General features: G+C 59.0%; 7 protein-coding genes across 7 annotated transcripts; 3 read left to right on the top strand and 4 right to left on the bottom strand.

Annotated features, from left to right (window-relative positions):
- The first annotated feature begins 714 nt into the window (after window positions 1-714).
- On the top strand, window positions 715-2,557 carry THITE_2153785 (uncharacterized protein). The gene is made up of 7 exons (XM_003651261.1): window positions 715-1,153; window positions 1,209-1,258; window positions 1,314-1,481; window positions 1,544-1,839; window positions 1,904-1,969; window positions 2,022-2,127; window positions 2,190-2,557. The coding sequence occupies exons 1-7, from the start codon at window positions 928-930 to the stop codon at window positions 2,226-2,228; spliced, it is 951 nt and encodes a 316-aa protein (XP_003651309.1). The 5' UTR covers window positions 715-927; the 3' UTR covers window positions 2,229-2,557.
- A 731-nt stretch (window positions 2,558-3,288) lies between these two features.
- THITE_2111398 (uncharacterized protein) lies at window positions 3,289-4,913 on the top strand. Its single transcript, XM_003651260.1, has 6 exons — window positions 3,289-3,494; window positions 3,604-3,872; window positions 3,951-3,978; window positions 4,043-4,176; window positions 4,243-4,489; window positions 4,591-4,913. The coding sequence occupies exons 1-6, from the start codon at window positions 3,437-3,439 to the stop codon at window positions 4,785-4,787; spliced, it is 933 nt and encodes a 310-aa protein (XP_003651308.1). The 5' UTR covers window positions 3,289-3,436; the 3' UTR covers window positions 4,788-4,913.
- On the bottom strand, window positions 4,881-6,449 carry THITE_2111393 (uncharacterized protein). The gene is made up of 4 exons (XM_003651259.1): window positions 6,258-6,449; window positions 5,813-6,183; window positions 5,341-5,749; window positions 4,881-5,271 (listed from the first exon to the last, which is right to left on the bottom strand). Exons 1-4 carry the CDS (start codon window positions 6,312-6,314, stop codon window positions 4,975-4,977), a joined length of 1,134 nt encoding a protein of 377 aa, XP_003651307.1. The 5' UTR covers window positions 6,315-6,449; the 3' UTR covers window positions 4,881-4,974.
- Window positions 6,450-7,622: 1,173 nt separating this feature from the next.
- Window positions 7,623-9,335, top strand: THITE_2111388 (uncharacterized protein). The gene is made up of 4 exons (XM_003651258.1): window positions 7,623-7,974; window positions 8,135-8,347; window positions 8,537-8,872; window positions 8,958-9,335. The coding sequence occupies exons 1-4, from the start codon at window positions 7,864-7,866 to the stop codon at window positions 9,066-9,068; spliced, it is 771 nt and encodes a 256-aa protein (XP_003651306.1). The 5' UTR covers window positions 7,623-7,863; the 3' UTR covers window positions 9,069-9,335.
- On the bottom strand, window positions 9,251-10,963 carry THITE_2142739 (uncharacterized protein; the record flags this gene model as incomplete). The annotated part of the gene is made up of 6 exons (XM_003651257.1): window positions 9,251-9,418; window positions 9,490-9,622; window positions 9,690-9,983; window positions 10,062-10,534; window positions 10,631-10,705; window positions 10,850-10,963. The coding sequence occupies 6 exons, from the start codon at window positions 10,961-10,963 to the stop codon at window positions 9,251-9,253; spliced, it is 1,257 nt and encodes a 418-aa protein (XP_003651305.1).
- Window positions 10,964-12,136: 1,173 nt separating this feature from the next.
- THITE_2111384 (uncharacterized protein) lies at window positions 12,137-13,198 on the bottom strand. Its single transcript, XM_003651256.1, has 2 exons — window positions 12,725-13,198; window positions 12,137-12,652 (listed from the first exon to the last, which is right to left on the bottom strand). The coding sequence occupies exons 1-2, from the start codon at window positions 13,012-13,014 to the stop codon at window positions 12,406-12,408; spliced, it is 537 nt and encodes a 178-aa protein (XP_003651304.1). The 5' UTR covers window positions 13,015-13,198; the 3' UTR covers window positions 12,137-12,405.
- A 171-nt stretch (window positions 13,199-13,369) lies between these two features.
- Window positions 13,370-14,869, bottom strand: THITE_2111382 (glycoside hydrolase family 43 protein). The gene has a single exon (XM_003651255.1). The coding sequence runs from the start codon at window positions 14,488-14,490 to the stop codon at window positions 13,507-13,509; it is 984 nt and encodes a 327-aa protein (XP_003651303.1). The 5' UTR covers window positions 14,491-14,869; the 3' UTR covers window positions 13,370-13,506.
- Between the last annotated feature and the right edge of the window lie 1,125 nt (window positions 14,870-15,994).

Genomic DNA, 15,994 nt, shown 5'->3' with positions numbered 1-15,994 from the left:
GGGACCTCCCCAAATGTCTCTGTTGTGTAGGTACCATAGCGCGCCACGGGGGGTTGTCGACATCGTCTCCACTACCATCTTGGAGCGCGAATTGGATCACACAGTCGTAGGAGAATGTCCAATTTTCTAAAATCATCGCCATGAAAGTCGCCTAGACGAAATTCTCCTACCTCTTGGAGTACAATATAGTTGAAAGAGCATCCCTCAGTATAAGAGAGCGTCTTTAAGGAAAGGGATCATTTTTTAGAAGAAATATTTTCGGTAGAAGGTTATCCGTAGAAGGAGAGTTGAACGTACGTTCTCCTCCGAGGGGAAATATTTCGGTCTATGGGACTGTCCCTGACCAAGGAGACGGGCGCCATGACCATTTCGACAACCACCCGTGGCGCGCTATGGTACGTAATGTGAGACAGGTTTCCGCAAGTGCGTCACTGCTTCCGTCCAGCTGGCGCACGTTCCGGGTCGTTTTCCCAGTCCGAGCTGTTCACTGCGAAGGTTAATGTTAGTGGACGGATAGGGCGGAGTACAGAGGTATCACAGGCCACAGTGTGGGAGCACAGTCCTCATCAGCCCTCCACACTGGCTTTGCAGTCTGCCTAGGCGGTTCAAGCGTCACCAAACAGCACCACGTTGACCACAACCAAGTCCAAGGCAAGAGCATCACCATCGTTCCCACTTTCCATCGCGCGCCTGTAAGCTTCCGCTTTGCCCGGACTTGCTTCTATCTTGCGCACACAAGTGCCTCCTTCGCTTCACTCTTTTCCTATTTTCGGTGCGCTCACCACGGCCTCGGAGCCGACCCGGCCCTCGCAGAGCTTCGACCCCCTGAAATCGGATCGGCGAACCCACACGACTCGCTCATCGCGTCCTCGATCCTCAATAACCACTCGACCGCCAAAGCACGATTGATCCGGCTGATCCGTCGCCATGGCCGTTGCGATAAACGACCGCACGGCGGAATTCCGTCACGTCGTCTTGGCTGCGCAGCGCAAACAGGCGGCGAAACCCGGCTCACAACGGTTCCTTAGCGATGCGCAAAAACACGCCGCGGGCGGCGGTGCGCAGCCCCGGCGCTCCGAGTTTGCGCGGCATGCAGCAGAAATTGGGAGGGGGATCTCGGCGACGATGGGGAAACTCCAGAAGCTGGCGCAATGTAGGCAGGCGCACCTTCTAGAGTCTGGATAAGAGGGGATACTGAACAGATGCAGTGGCCAAGAAGCGGTCGCTCTTCGACGACAACCCGGTGGAAGTGAACGAGGTATGCATGGGACCCGTCCGGGAGTGGTCTCTGACATTCCGCTGACGCCGCGCAGTTGACCTTCATCATCAAGCAAGACCTCTCTCGGCTCAACGAAGACATCCGGAATCTTCAAGCGCTGTCAAAGCGCCTGCACCCGAAACCGGATCAGGAAGGGGAAAACAACAAAAATATCCTGCTGCTACTGCAGGGGAAGTTGGGGGACGTCAGCGCAAGCTTCAAGGTATGGCAGACGCGCTCCGGCCCTTGGGGCAGCTGCTGACGATTTGTTTTCTTTTTGGGAAGGACGTCTTGGAGATTAGGACAAAGAACATCCAGGCATCGCGATCACGGACTGAAGCATTCGTATCGACGGTCGGACAGCACGCCCACGCTGCCTTACCGCCCTCGGCGTCGCCACTATACGGCACTCCGCACAGGGGCACACCTTCCCCCGGCGCCGACCTGATATCGCTCAATCCCATGGGCGGGGACCAGCAATTGCAGCTCCAGATGATGGAAGAAGGCCAGAACTCGTACATCCAACAACGAGGACAGGCCATCGAAGCAATAGAGTCGACCATCAACGAACTCGGGTCAATGTAAGCAGGCAGCGGCATCGATGGGACCAGCTTGGAGGCACGGCGCTGACAGCAGTACTCGCAGCTTCGGGCAGCTTGCTGCCATGGTGAGCGAGCAATCTGAGATGATCCAGCGTATCGACGCGAACACGTGAGTTTAACCGGCCCTTCGTCAGAGAACGCTTCGTTAACCGATCAAATAGGGAAGAGGTGGTGGACAACGTTGAAGGGGCACAAAAGGAGTTGCTGAAATATTGGTCTCGGGTCTCGAGCAACAGATGGCTCATAGCCAAGATGTTTGGCGTCCTGGTATGTCAACCCGGGGGCGTTTGCATCTCTCCGTGCAGCCCTAGCTAACCTCGTCGCATCAGATGGTATTTTTCCTCCTCTGGGTGTTGATCGCCGGGTAGAGAGGCCATGCTCTGCGTCTTCTTTTTCTCTTGTCGCAAATCTTGTTGCGTCACGATAGACTACTTTACGGGAGATATTCGTAATATGGGTTCAGCACCACGACATTGAGATGGCGGCGATTCCTGAGATGTGGGTGGACGAGGGTTTGGGGTTTTGTTTCTTTTGTATCATTAAGGAACAGCCGAGGCTGAGCTGTTGGCGCTCGAAAGGGAATACTGGTCATGTTTGATTCCGAGTCGCAGGCACCATTTGGTGTTGCAAGATGCGATTTTCACGCCTGTTACATTCGCACGTGGTAGAGCAAACAACAGGTTTCAAAGGTGCTGCGAAACCTCGAGAGGAAACCTCCTTACGGTACCATTCACTGGGCTGTAAGGTATTACGAGATACGACATCCACATGACGCCTGACACGAGTAAAGAAAGGTAAGAATCCGTACTGAGTCAGTTACGGATGCCCCACGAAGGGGATTGCCGAGAATACAAGCAATTTTCCACCTATCATTGCGCAAAGTCAGTTACTAGCTGGCCCATGTGCGAGGCCGGCTTCGATGCCCCTGATCGAGACTCCACTGTCCCCCGCGCGGGGAGGGGGCTCAATGAGGGGCAGTTCAAAGTTCAGAAACATCCTTTCACATTCCACTGGACTGCCGTGGCTGGATCGGCTGTGTTTGAGCAATTCAAAGACAAGATGAATCTCTTGGGGTTGAGATCCGAGCGGGAAATGAAATCGAGCTGTCTTCGCCATGCCCCTTCCAGCAAGGGCGCGGGTACCTGAGTTGTTCGAGATCAGGTCGGGAGCGAGCGTGATGTTGTTTCTTGGTTCCGGCGTCTGATAACCCGAAGCTGCTGTCCCGCTCCACCGCCGCTGTCGTGATAGCGCCCCATTTAGCCGACTGACCAGGTTCCATGCACTTCGAACACCCCTCTGAAACGGCACCGAGCAGCTTGCCCAGCCCTCTCCAGGCCTCTCGTGGATAGTTAGCTTCTACCGTGTAATCCGTACGCCTGCCTTCTCTCCCGAATCCTGTTGTTTGCAACCCAAGTGGCCTCTTGCTCGAACCTCACGTCGAACCTGTTCCACCATCGCCAAGCTGTCGATACCCCCAAACCTCCCAGCGCGAATTCTTGCCCGCGCCCTCCTCCGTAGCCGACTGCCTACGCCACTCGCGCCGACTGCCAGGCTCTCATACCAACCCCTTCTCACCATGGCAACCAAGACCTTCAAGCTCAACACCGGCCAAGATATTCCCGCCATCGGGCTCGGTAAGCTCCCCTGAATATACACCCGCCGCCTACTTCTCGGAGGCATTCTTTTGCAACCGGACTACGGTAGCCAGTTCGTTAACTCTGGCGCGTGGGGGGGCGGCGACAGGGACGTGGCAATCCGAGCCGGGCAAGGTGCGAACGGCGGTCGCGGAGGCACTCAAGGCCGGGTACCGGCTGATCGACTGCGCGTACTGCTACGGCAACGAGGAGGAGGTCGGGCAGGGGCTGGCCGACGCGTTCGCCGAGGGCGTCGTCAAGCGGGAGGACGTCTTCGTCGTGTCCAAGGTGTGGGCCACCTACACGACGCGGTGCGAGCTCGGGCTGCAGAAGAGCCTCAAGAGTCTCGGCCTGGACTACGTCGATCTGTTCCTGGTGGTGCGTTGCCTTGCCTTGCCGGTCGGGGTGGAGGGTGAAAGGGGGTGGGACGCAGGGGCTGACGTGAGAGACATACAGCACTGGCCTTTGTTGATGAACCCCGAGGGTGAGTTGTTGGCCTTCCCTTTTTCTTGAAAGTAGAGGACTGACGAAGACGGACGCCACCTCAGGCAACGATGACAGGTTCCCGAAGCTGCCCAACGGCGAGCGCGACATCATCCGCTCCCACAACCACGTGGACACCTGGAAGCAGATGGAGAAGCTGCTCGCCACAGGCAAGACCAAGGCCATCGGCGTGTCCAACGTGAGCCCTTCCCACCCATCCCTTCCGCTTCGCCCACCCACCTTTCACTAACTTACCCCTTCGCAGTACAGCAAGCGCTACCTCGAACAGCTCCTCCCGCACGCCACCGTCGTGCCCGCCGTCAACCAGATCGAGAACCACCCGGCGCTGCCGCAGCAGGAAATCGTCGACCTCTGCAAGGAGAAGGGCATCCACATCATGGCGTACAGCCCGCTCGGCAGCACCGGCGGACCGCTCTTCACCGCCGAGCCCGTGGTCAAGGTGGCCGAAAAGCACGGTGTCAAGCCCTCGGCCGTTTTGCTGAGCTATCACCGTACGTCGTTTATTTTTTTTTTTTTTCTTCCCTCTTCCCCTTGCATTGTTGCTGTGAAACCCGGAGGGATCGTGCGGCTGACAGAGCTCTCGTGGAAAAAGTCCCCCGCGGCAGCACCGTCCTGGCAAAGTCGGTGACCCCGGAGCGCATCAGGGAGAACCTGAACCTGATTGAGCTGGACGCTGAGGATATGAAGCTGCTGAACGACTACTCGGACAAGTTGACCAAGGAGGGCAAGCTGCAGCGGTTTGTCTACCCGCCGTTCGGGGTGGATTTCGGGTTCCCGGATAAGTCGTAGGTTTCGTTGATGGTTAGAGTGGATAGAATGGGTTGGATAAGGGATCTTGAATAGACATCTGAGATACGCCCAGTTGTTTTGCTCTAGATCCGGTACATGTGCAGCTTTACACAGTAAGTCCGGTAACCAAGGATAGGAAGATCTATGCTGCGAACGAGCCCCACCAGGGGGGTTGGTAAGGCCTCCGTTACATGTCAACCATGACCTTCAGCACCAGGTTGCCTTCGTCATCCTTCACCCTCGCAGCCATGTCAAACGCCTTCGGGATGTTCTCCATGCCGGCATACCGCTGCGTGATCAGCTTGGTGAAATCCGGGAGCCGCGGGTTTCCGCTGGCCAGCAGCTCGATCACGCGCGGATACGTGTTGGCATAGCGGAAGACGCCCACGAGGTCGACCTCGCGCAGGGCGGCTGCCGAGATGGGCAGCGTCTGGATGGGGTTGCCCATGCCGATGAGCATGATGCGGCCGCCGGGGGCCGTGGCCTGGTACACATACAGTCAGCGCAAATTCCTCGGCCGCTTCCGTTTCGCATCTGGTGCCGGAGCCCTCACATAGATGGAGGCCTGCAGACAGGTCTCTACGCCGGTGCACTCGTACGTCGCGGATACCTCGCCGAGGAGCCGGCCGTTCAGGCTGGTCGACTTGACAGCCGCGGCCACCTCCCTTGCGAACTCGAGCTTCGCTTCGACAGTGTCCGGCCGCTTCATGGGCACGACAACGGCGGCGTCGGCGAACCCGTTGTCGACAGCAAACTTGACCCGGTCTGCCTGGATGTCGGCAATGACCACCTTCGCGTCGCTGACGACCCTGCTGATGGCGGCACACAGCAGACCAACGGTGCCGGCGCCAAATACCAGGACTGTGGAGCCAGGCGCAAGGCGTGCCCGGTCCGAGGCGTGGAGGGCCACGGATAGGGGCTCAACGAGTGCGCCCAGCTCGAGGGACACCTCCGACGGAAGTCTGTCGCCGGCCGTTCAGCAGCAATTTCCTCAAATGCGGCGGCGGGGAGCCTGGGAGACGTACTTGTGGCACCACCTCGCCGGGTGGGTGATGCGCTCCTGAAGGGTACCTTGGGCATGGGGATACGCCTTCGCCGAGCTCCGGAACTTCATCTCCCTGCAGATGTTGTACCGACCCTCGCGGCACAGCTCACACTGCTCACATGGCTGGCCGACCTCGAGCGCGACGTGGTCCCCAACCCGGAGCGAAGTGACGCCGGACCCCACCGCGGTGACGACGCCGGCCGATTCGTGGCCCAGCGTCAGGGGCTCGCGCACCAAGATGTCGCCGTTGCGGAAGTGGTTGAAGTAGTGGAGATCTGAGCCGCAGAGCCCGGTTGCCTTGACGGCCACTTGGACGTCGTCAGCACCTGGCGCGGGCAGCTCCCGTTGCTCCTGTCAGCAGCATGTGAGCTTGGGTCTGCGGACAAACACGAGTTTGGCTCCTGGGGGGTGGCAGCTCAGCTTACCAGGCGCAAATCCCTGGCCCCATGCAGCACCGATGCGTTGACCCTCGCGGCAGCCATTGGAGATGACCAAGAACACAGATCGAGTCCCGAGGGTTGAATGGGGGAGAGCGTCGGAGAGAACCTTGGAGAAAAAGAGAAGGATTCGGAATACGGCGGTGGAATTTTGCAGCCGGAAACGGGTAGGCAAACGAAGACGATGGCGAGATATCAGTACCTCAGGTAGCCAAGCGAACTCAAGAAGACCGCGGTGACGGCATCCAAGGATCGATGATTTACCTAAGGACCAAACTACCGTACCTACCTGACACAGTACGACTTGGTACCTGACCTACCTTACCTGATGCAGGGAGGATCTGGACACCCCACCACGGCCGGCAGCCTGTGGAAGCCCGATACCGATCCGAGGAGCCGTGGATTTCAGCTTCGTTCAGCAGATGGGCAGGAAAGGGGCCGCCATCGGTCATGGGACGACCCTTTTAAAACCACAACCCAGATTTTTTAGAACCACAACCCAGCCAGGGACGGTCCGTGCGCTCCCACCAAAATTTTGCAGCGCGCATCGCCAAGCTCCTTAGGTATCCAGCATATCGCCACAGAAATCCTGCAAATCGACGATATTGCTGGTGTTGTCGAAGAAGCTGAAAAATGCAGATTTGACCAAATTGGCCAAAAATGCAGATCACGTGACTTTTTTTATCGATAAGGGGTTCCTTATCGATAATAAACTCCGGTAGTTAACGCCGAATATACAGAGTACCTACCGCTTTATCCATCTTTGCAGATGCTCTCTCCTTTAGGAGATAACGTCTCAAGTGACTGTTTGGATCGCTTATCAATTCCTATCGCGATTCCTGTGGTGACATGTCATCCAGGGCGCGAGGCGATGTTCGCTGCGAGGTTTTGGTGGTGACGCACGGGCCGTCCCTGGCTGGCTTGTGGTTCTAAAAAATCTGGGTTGTGGTTTTAAAAGGGTCGGTCATGGGACTGCCGACGTGGAGCCCTATCCGTGTCCGACCCGAGTGAGTGGTTCCTGAAAAAGGGTGGACACGCCGAACTAGGAAATTTTCAGCGCGTCAAAACTGTACCTACACCCCAGCGGGGTAAGGTATGTAACAAAGTCACTGCATGTCACGTAACGAATCCAGCGTACCATACCTTACCTCGCGCTGGGCGGGGACAGATTGCAGGGGATGGTGGCAGACGGTTGTAACTAAGGTATGCATTCGGCAGTGTAGAGATGTAAGTTATGTACAGTACATACCAGTTGAGAAGATATCTAATGAATTACCGGAAATTCGTATATAACCAATAGCGCAGTACGAACAGTTACGAGTAGTAATCCGTAATCTGACAGTACGGAGCAGTTGGGAGTTGCTCACTAACTCACTGTGAACCCCGACTGGGCTGGTTAGCGTGAGAATCGGTGCTTGGAGCTCACTTATACAAGTACTTCCTGAACGAAACAAACTCACGAACAACCTCACCCTCCTCACGCCTCGCGACTGCTCCGGCCTTCCAGTTACACGACAGGAACCCTGCGCATATCCTCAGAAACCGGCAGCTGCTCCTACAAATCTGAGCCATGGCCACAACTAGCATTCCCAGCATGTTCTCCCTCGAGGGTCACACCGCGCTCGTCACCGGCGGCACGCGGGGCATCGGAAAGGCCGTCGCCATCGCTCTCGCCGAAGCCGGAGCCGACCTCCTGCTCGTCCAGGTGCGTGTACAACATGCCCGATGGGCATCAAGCGCTCGTATGCAGCGCAACAGCCCGACCGAATTCTAGTTCCAGGTTGTTGCGCTTGATGCCACCTCACGGCCGTCCTTCATCATCACCCTGCAAAAGACAACAAAGCAGCGCTGACAAGCGGGGCCAGAGAGATGCGACATCCACCGAGACGCTCAACGCGGTCCGGGCGCTGGGCCGGAAGGCCACCATCTACACGGCCGACCTGAGCTCGGCGGAGGATGTCGCGGGGCTGGTGCCGCGGATCCTGGCCGACGGGCACGAGATCCGCATCCTCGTCAACTGCGCCGGCATCCAGCGGCGACACCCCTGCGAGAAGTTCCCCGACTCCGACTTCAATGAAGTAAACAACCCTCACCCCCTTTCCTTTCCCCCAAGCAACAATCCCCCTGAACTATCAGACTGCCTTCGAAACCCATTCCTGCCTTAACCCCCCCCCCCCCAACCCCATTCCTCTTGAATAACCCACTCAATCATCATTCCCAAAACATTATTTTCACTAACCCAACCCCTTCCCAACCCAACGGGACAGGTGATCCAAGTGAACCTAACAAGCGTATTCACACTCTGCCGGGACGTGGGAGCGCACATGCTGACGCTGGAGCCGTCGCCGGTGACGGGACGGCGGGGGTCCGTCATCAACTTCGCGTCGCTGCTGACCTTCCAGGGCGGGCTGACCGTGCCGGCGTACGCGGCGTCCAAGGGCGCGGTGGGCCAGCTGACCAAGAGCTTCGCCAACGAGTGGACCGCGCGCGGCGTCACCGTCAACGCCATCGCGCCGGGCTACATCGAGACCGAGATGAACACGGCGCTGCTCAACGACCCGGACAGGCTGGCGAGCATCAGCGCCAGGATACCGGCCGGGAGGGTGCGTTTTTTTTTCTCCCCTTCGCCTCGTCTGTCTTGAGAGCCGCTACCAAGGAGGCCGGGATGGCTGCTGACACGCTTCGCAGTGGGGCACTCCCGAGGACTTCAAGGGCACCGTTGTCTACCTGGCGAGCAGGGCCAGCGCCTACGTGAGCGGTCACGTATTGGTGGTCGACGGTGGGTGGATGGGCCGGTGAGCAATGACATAACCACACCTGCGCGCCATGCAACGACAAAGTGGCTGGTGTGATGCTTGTTTGCTCTTTTTTTTTCGCCTGCTGAACTTTCAACGCGTATAATTAAAGAGGATACAGATTCCGGGGCGGTTCAGACACGAAGCATAAAATGAATAGACTCCCGCGATCTTCCACTCTGCTCTTCACTCCCTAACCGATGCCATGATCTCTTCCATCCACGGGTAAACGCACGAGTTGGCCTGCGGGTAGCCCATGTGCAGGTTGCCGCCGAAGAAGCGACCTTCCTTGGGCGTGCCGTGCTCGAACAGCATCAACGAGTCCTCGATGGGCATGAGGCCGTCGCGGGTGCCCTGGGTATTGCAGTCAGCGCGAAGATGCTAAGTAAGCAAGACCCGTCCCGAGAGAAAAAGTAAACACCCACGTTGACCAGCAGCAGCCTCGTAGCCGGCTTGTCAAGGATGCCGGAATAAAGGAGCGAGAACTTGTGCTGCGCATTCTCCTTGTACTCTTCAACCGAATCAAAGCCGTACTTCATGGCCATGGCGGGGGTCAACCTGTGTCAACGGGTTCAGCTGCCGCTTTCTCACAGCCGAAGGGGTCGATCAAGAGAGGTATGCTCACTGGAAAGGATATTCGTGCCCATCAACCTTCTCCAGCCAGTCCTTGCCGAAGAAATAGTGGCATCCAGCACCCTGGGCCACACAACCGGCCAGCCGGTGCGGGTGCGTGTGCGCGATGCGGACGGCGTAGTACCCGCCACAGCTCAGCCCCCAGACAATGATGCGCCGCATGTCGAACCGGCCGTCATCTTCCATCCATTCGAACAGGCTCGACCACAGCCGATCGGGAGACTCCGGGTCGGCGCTGTCGGCCGGGCAGTCGGCTGTGCCGGGGATCTCGACCACGACCGTGGCCCTGATGCCGGAGGTCAGCCTTCTCGGAGGCCAAGCGAAGGGGGGGGGGGGGGGGGGAACGTCGTTAGAAATCACTCACCAGCCCCTGCGCAAACACTCTTCGCACCTGGCCGTATTATCCGGCCGGTACCCGTCGAGGCCCGTCATCAGCACGACGACGGGCGCGCCGTTCCTCCTCGCGACGCCCCGGGCCGCCAAGGGATTCGGCATCCGCACGTAAACCGGAATCACGTCGAGGTCCCTGCCTTCGGCGTGCGTGTGCGGCACGCTGGCCTCCTCCAGCGGGTTCTCCCACAGCTCGCCCGCCTTGCGGTACACGCGCTTCTGCTCCTCCCACGCCGTCCACTTCCGCTTGTCGTTCACTTGCGGGAAGCTCGTGATGTAGGGGAAGCGGGCGATGCGGTAGACGGCGCATGCGCGCAGATACAATGACAAGGCCTGGTCATGCTGGTTATTTTTCTCCAGTGCACGGTCGCCTTGCTCTGCGATTTTGCGTGCGGCAGAGATGAAGGCCGAGGTATAGTCGGGCGACGTGGCGTCGTTGATGTTATTCTGTTTTGGGGATTCGTTTAGTCAGTCATTGGTTGTTGCCACGGGCGCAACGGGGTTGGGGAAAGGAGGGAGCGCTATGGGAGTTGGGGCATTAACCTCGATCAGATGCTGAAAGATGGGCTCGAAGTCCTCGTAGGCGCCGTCGTGGAAGGGGTAAGCTGATTTGGCGCACTGTTCCGTTCATTTTCTGTCAGCATCTCTCTCTTCTCTTGTATCAAGCGTTGCTGAAACGCTGCAGAGCCTCAAGGCATCCGAGTGAGGCGCCGTGTTGCTCGGGGCCAACACCAGCCACCATGAGAAGACGGGCAAACTTACCATTGGTTGCCACTTCTCCTCCCACAGGGCCTCGATACCGTCATGGTGCGGCATGCGTCCTTCAAACGCCGCCTTACCCATGATCCAGTGCCGGGGAGACTCCGCCTCGAACATGCCGTCATAGAAGTCCTGAAGGGAAATAGGGAATCCGGCCCTCTGAGGAGACATGATGCAACCACCGGTCTCAGATGACGCCGACGGGGTGCAAGCAGGGAACTGAAATGAAGTCGAGAGCTGCGATGCGCAGTTACGCTAGCCGGACAGCCTTCTGTCTGGTGAAAATAGGGGTTCCGTCCTTGCGTCCTGCGTAGACAGTGGTAATGCTCCGCCGGCGTTTGTGGGAGGTGGATGAAGTAGGAACAACGCCGAGTTTCTGGCAGGCCCTGGATTGGGGGAAGCAGGTCAATTTATCATGCCTCTGCCGGTCCCTTTTTCTTCTTCCTTTGGTAGGAGCAATGGGCAACCCACTCCAACTGAACTAGAGCGATGCGGATTCGCGTCAAAGTAAGGTGCAGGTCACGATCCATGTTTTTGACAAAAAAAGGAGGGAAGGCGACACTTCAAGTTCAACCTGGAAATTGCAAGCAACGCGAGGAAAGAGCCAACCGCTGGAGTGTGACGCAAATGGCAGGCCCGTCTTGTACGTCTGAAAGCCCGGAGTGCTTGGAGTTGGGGATCTCCGTAGTCCGGACGTGTTGCTTGGGGTAAGGTGGCCTGGGTAGGTGAGGTACCTGAGATATGCGAGAAACAATTTGGGCACATGCACCGGTTGCAGTCTGGTCATGGACATTCAAGGTCAGACGTAAAGGATCAGGGCCAAGGAGAGAGCAGCTATGCTTTATATGTTAAGCCCCGTCAGCATAGTTCCGCCATCGGCTGGGCACAGCAAGGACCGACACGGCAGGATGCTCGGCGATTTGACGGGAAAGCATGGCGGTGAGACCGACCGGGAAACCCCCGAGCCACCGGGCGCTCGAGGTGAGTAAGTACCATGCTACGCATTCCGTTTATCTGAGACGCTGGGTGCGGTCAACTCGGGATGACTGCGTTGGACGAAGGCGGTGCATCTGAGGAACTCCGATGGGGAATAACTAACGTGGTCGGGCAATCCGCAAACCATAGCACCTCAGTGCTTGGGGCTGCCGTCACGCTTGGCCGATCCAATGGGAGATCACAAGTTGAGCTGGCAAGGAGGTCTGGTTGAACCATGAGACTCAAGTCGCCAATTGCCAGCCAAATGACCTTCTCTACCTCTATCTCTATGCGGACAACTGCCAACAGCTTCCAATGCGCCCTGCAGCGAGCTGGGTCTACGCAAAGCCGGCACCAAAACATTGAGATATTCCCCTTGGGCGGGCGTAGGCACATACATGTACCTCGAGGGCGGGGCCCTCGCGGTCATGCTTGGGTCTGCGAAGGCGGCGCCTGCCCTCCATGCTTCGATGGTCACAGGTGTGCCGTCGTGCTGCCTGTGGTTGTTTGTGCACGCCGGTGCAGTCAAGCAGTCAGCCACAGCTGCCCTCGCACGCCAGCACAATTCTCCCGCCGCACTCGGGCTATTGGGCGTTGTTACTCTTGGGACCCTCGTGGTAGTGGGCCATCTCCAGGCCGGCCCTCCGGAAGCCGCACTTGACGTAGAAGCCCTCGTTGTGCTCGCTGCAGTCGAGGATCGTCTTGTAGCACCCTACTCGCTTGGCGATGTAGTCGAGCGCCTGGATGATGCGCAGGCCCAGCTTCTTGCCCTGCTGGTCCTTGGCGACCGCGATGTCTTCGATGTGGCCGACCGACCCGAGATTGTGGATGCTGGCGTGCGACCGGGCGCGTTAGTTTTCTCGCGCCGCTCTCTGTGCGGAAGGGCGGCCGGGGGAGCCTTACAACTTGCGCTCGGCGAGCAGGGCGCCGGTGCCGACGATCCTGGGCGGGCTGGTGTTGGTGTCCTCGACGACGAGGATGAAGTAGCTGCCGTCCTGCCTCGCGATCCAGTCGTAGCGCTCCTCCCACTGCTCCTTGGAAATGTCGCCCACCGTCGTCAGGACCCTCAGACAGTCAAGGAAGCCCGAGTCGTAGTCGGTCCGGCGAAGGGCGCGCAGCTTGTAGCCCTCGGGCAGCGCCGCCTGCACCTCGGGAGACAGGTACTCGGCCGAAAAGAGAGCCGGCTCGGCCATTGCGAAGGCGGCGTCGGGGAATCGTCGCGATTCCCGGACTGTATGCAACTAGGTGACCTTATGGGCGACTTGGGAAGTGGGTGATTGAAGGCCGATGGAGGGAAAGGTATCCGTTGGGGTCGATACGAGGGGCACTCCCGCCAGTTCCCTGCCAAGCATTGACCGCTGGGCCCAGCCCCCTGACGACATGGGTTGGAATTCCGAGCCAGGAGACCGACCCCTGCAGCTGGGGAGCTGCACGCTAATCCCTGCCTGTTCCCGGCTGACGGACCCGCTTCCACAAGGCGGCCACGGAAACTAACGGTAATTTACCTCCATTTCGATGGGGTCTTGATCTTTTGGTAGCCATTCTGGCTGGACCGGCGGGCTCTGGACGCTACGAGTGGACCAGTCATAGGGGAAATGTCGAGGGCAGGAGGAGGGCGCATACATCTTATCCTTATTTTTTTTGTCCTATACACAGTACAACAGCACACAGCACCCCACATCATCTTACTCCGGCTTCTCGCCGACGATGTTGCCCTCGGCATCGTAGAAGATCTCCTTGACCTTGACGGAGCGGAGGTGGTCGACGCCGTTGCTCAGCTCGCAGTCGTGGTGGAACAGCCACCAGCGGCCCTGGAACTCGACGACGGAGTGGTGCGTGGTCCAGCCGAGCACGGGCTCCAGCATCCGGCCGCGGTAGGTGAAGGGCCCGTAGGGGCTGGTGCCGACGGCGTAGCACAGGTAGTGGGTGTCGCCGGTCGAGTAGCTGAAGTAGTACTTGCCGCCGTACTTGTGCATCCAGGCGGCCTCGAAGAAGCGGCGGTCGTGGTCGTCGGCGGCGAGCGGCTCGCCCGTCTCGGGCGCCAGGATCACCACCTCGCGCACCTCGCCGGCGAACTGGCGCATGTCGTCCGCCAGCTTGGCCACGCGCGGGCCGAGGGCGCGCGCGCCCGCGCCCGACGGCTCCTTGGGCCCCTGCCAGGAGGGGTCGAAGACGTCGTTGCCCTTCTGGTAGCACTGCAGCTGGCCGCCCCACAGGCCGCCGAAGTACATGTACGCCTGGCCGTCGTCGTCGACGAAGGTGGCCGGGTCGATGCTGTAGCTGCCCTTGATCGGCTCCGGGTCGGGCACGAAGGGGCCCTCGGGCCGGTCGCCGACGGCCACGCCGATGCGGAAGATGCCCTGCTTGTCGCGGGCGGGGAAGTACAGGTAGTACTTGCCGTCCTTGTAGGCGGCGTCGGGAGCCCACAGCTGCTTGGACACCCAGGGCACGTCCTCGGCCTTGAGCACGACGCCGTGGTCGACGACGGGTGCGGCCGGGTCCAGCGACTCGGTGCTGAAGACGTGGTAGTCGACCATGTCGTACTGGTCGCCATTGTCGTTGAACTGGATGTCGGTCTCGCGGTCGTGCGACGGGTAGACGTAGATCTTGCCCTCAAACACGTGGGCCGACGGGTCGGCCGTGTAGATGTGCGTGATGAGAGGCGCCATGGTGACGGGGTGTGGGCTGGAGTAGTGGGGCAGACAGTCGCGGGGTGCGGTGGGGAGGAGGGGCACGCGGCGAAGGAGGAAGATGCGACGCGAAGAGTGTACTGTCTAGAGGGCAGTTCTACGATGACTGAGGAACTCCCACGGGCTATATACTGTGAAGAGATTCCCGTCTGGAGACGCCGATGTCCTGGGCAGTCCCGCAGCGGATGCTCTTGGATCGCTCGCTAGTCTTCAAGCGCCCCGGCCTGCTGGCCGACCCGGGCGCGTGGATGTCGGAAACAGGACCCATATCCTATTTATCCCCATTTAACCGTTCGGCCAGCATCCCGAGCAAGAGACTGGGCGGGTCTGCGGGGTCTGTGCCTTGCCACGGTCACGGCCATCATGATGCTTCAGCGACTGTTTGCTGCGGGCGGGCGTTTGTTGCTCATGACATCGGCGCAGGGCTCATGTTAAGTGATTGACGGGGATCACGAGATACGCGTGGGAAGCAGGACATGCCTACCTTAGATAGATTGCATTATACGTACCTACGGTCCCTGAAGAGGACAGCCCGTGAGGAAGAGCAACGGGCCCGTCTCCTCCGAGTTGTTGCCGCGTGCAAATGGTCGTGCTGTCCTCACGGGTGTGGTTGAGTGGGTGGATCTTCCGAACACCAGCCTGGGGGATCAGAGAGCGAGTCCAGGCTGCGGGCTTCCGCAGCCTCAGGAGCCGCCCTCATGCACTACGCAGTCGCTGCAGAAGTAATGGATGTCTGCACATTCCCAAGGCTTGTTGGTTGAAATCTGTCGAGTGAGGGAGAAGTTAGTGCGGAGAACCGTCGATGCATGTCTTGGTTGGGGTTGAGCGGGGCTGAGCGGGCAGTTAGGCCGCATTAACAGATGCGAACCGCTTATCGATTAAGCAGCAGAGCAGGTGTAGTGTAGCTAGCAGTTGCTGTCATGGATAGAACTCCCGCTGGCCCGGTGGCGGAGCCAATCTGTTCAACTGCCCACCCGACTGACTCAAACGCCGCGACGCCCACTCCATGAGGGATGTTCGTGGTGCACTCTCACCTCGCCTACAATCCCACCCCGCCTCACCTTCAAGCTTGGCTCTTTCTGTTTGTGTACCTACCTACCTACCTCAGGTAGGAAGGCAGCTGAGATGCTCGCACCTGGCACAGCACCACACCACTGACAGCCTTCCTGCCAAGCAGCGGCTGACAACGCAACAGTTGCTTGGCGCCTTTTCCCCCCCGCGGCGACACACCTATCAGGCTCGCTGCGCAACGCCACAGAGCGCAGGTCCTTGCTGCCGATGGCTTCTAATTGGGCGTCACGACCGCAGGCTGCATCAGGCACGGGAAAGCCTCCAGAAGTGATCTGGATGTCATGTTGTTTGTTGCGATGGGCACCATGGCACCATCTTGTCTGCGCCCTCGCCGCCCCTCGGCAAGGCAAGGAGATAAAGTGTACCAGTTAAGGTAGATAAACCATTCAGTGCGACAGCCCTTCGGAGCGCG

This window comes from Thermothielavioides terrestris, chromosome 2, assembly GCF_000226115.1.
Source record: "Thermothielavioides terrestris NRRL 8126 chromosome 2, complete sequence".
In the NCBI taxonomy this organism is placed as follows: domain Eukaryota; kingdom Fungi; phylum Ascomycota; class Sordariomycetes; order Sordariales; family Chaetomiaceae; genus Thermothielavioides; species Thermothielavioides terrestris.
Note: the sequence above shows the minus strand (reverse complement) of the source record. Positions and strands in the feature narration are given on the sequence as shown.

Excerpts from the sequence above, each read along its gene's own strand:
- THITE_2111398 (XM_003651260.1), top strand. The coding sequence starts at position 3,437 with ATGGCAACCAAGACCTTCAAGCTCAACACCGGCCAAGATATTCCCGCC. Across the intron at positions 3,495-3,603 it reads TATTCCCGCCATCGGGCTCG|GGACGTGGCAATCCGAGCCG; the intron begins GTAAGCTCCCCT and ends GGGCGGCGACAG. Across the intron at positions 3,979-4,042 it reads TTTGTTGATGAACCCCGAGG|GCAACGATGACAGGTTCCCG; the intron begins GTGAGTTGTTGG and ends ACGCCACCTCAG.
- THITE_2153785 (XM_003651261.1), top strand. The coding sequence starts at position 928 with ATGGCCGTTGCGATAAACGACCGCACGGCGGAATTCCGTCACGTCGTC. Across the intron at positions 1,259-1,313 it reads ACCCGGTGGAAGTGAACGAG|TTGACCTTCATCATCAAGCA; the intron begins GTATGCATGGGA and ends GACGCCGCGCAG. Across the intron at positions 1,970-2,021 it reads CAGCGTATCGACGCGAACAC|GGAAGAGGTGGTGGACAACG; the intron begins GTGAGTTTAACC and ends CCGATCAAATAG.
- THITE_2111382 (XM_003651255.1), bottom strand. The coding sequence starts at position 14,490 with ATGGCGCCTCTCATCACGCACATCTACACGGCCGACCCGTCGGCCCAC.
- THITE_2111388 (XM_003651258.1), top strand. The coding sequence starts at position 7,864 with ATGTTCTCCCTCGAGGGTCACACCGCGCTCGTCACCGGCGGCACGCGG. Across the intron at positions 7,975-8,134 it reads CCGACCTCCTGCTCGTCCAG|AGAGATGCGACATCCACCGA; the intron begins GTGCGTGTACAA and ends AAGCGGGGCCAG. Across the intron at positions 8,873-8,957 it reads CCAGGATACCGGCCGGGAGG|TGGGGCACTCCCGAGGACTT; the intron begins GTGCGTTTTTTT and ends CACGCTTCGCAG.
- THITE_2111384 (XM_003651256.1), bottom strand. The coding sequence starts at position 13,014 with ATGGCCGAGCCGGCTCTCTTTTCGGCCGAGTACCTGTCTCCCGAGGTG. Across the intron at positions 12,653-12,724 it reads CTGCTCGCCGAGCGCAAGTT|CATCCACAATCTCGGGTCGG; the intron begins GTAAGGCTCCCC and ends GTCGCACGCCAG.
- THITE_2111393 (XM_003651259.1), bottom strand. The coding sequence starts at position 6,314 with ATGGCTGCCGCGAGGGTCAACGCATCGGTGCTGCATGGGGCCAGGGAT. Across the intron at positions 6,184-6,257 it reads GGGCCAGGGATTTGCGCCTG|GAGCAACGGGAGCTGCCCGC; the intron begins GTAAGCTGAGCT and ends TGCTGCTGACAG. Across the intron at positions 5,750-5,812 it reads CCGGCGAGGTGGTGCCACAA|ACTTCCGTCGGAGGTGTCCC; the intron begins GTACGTCTCCCA and ends GGCCGGCGACAG.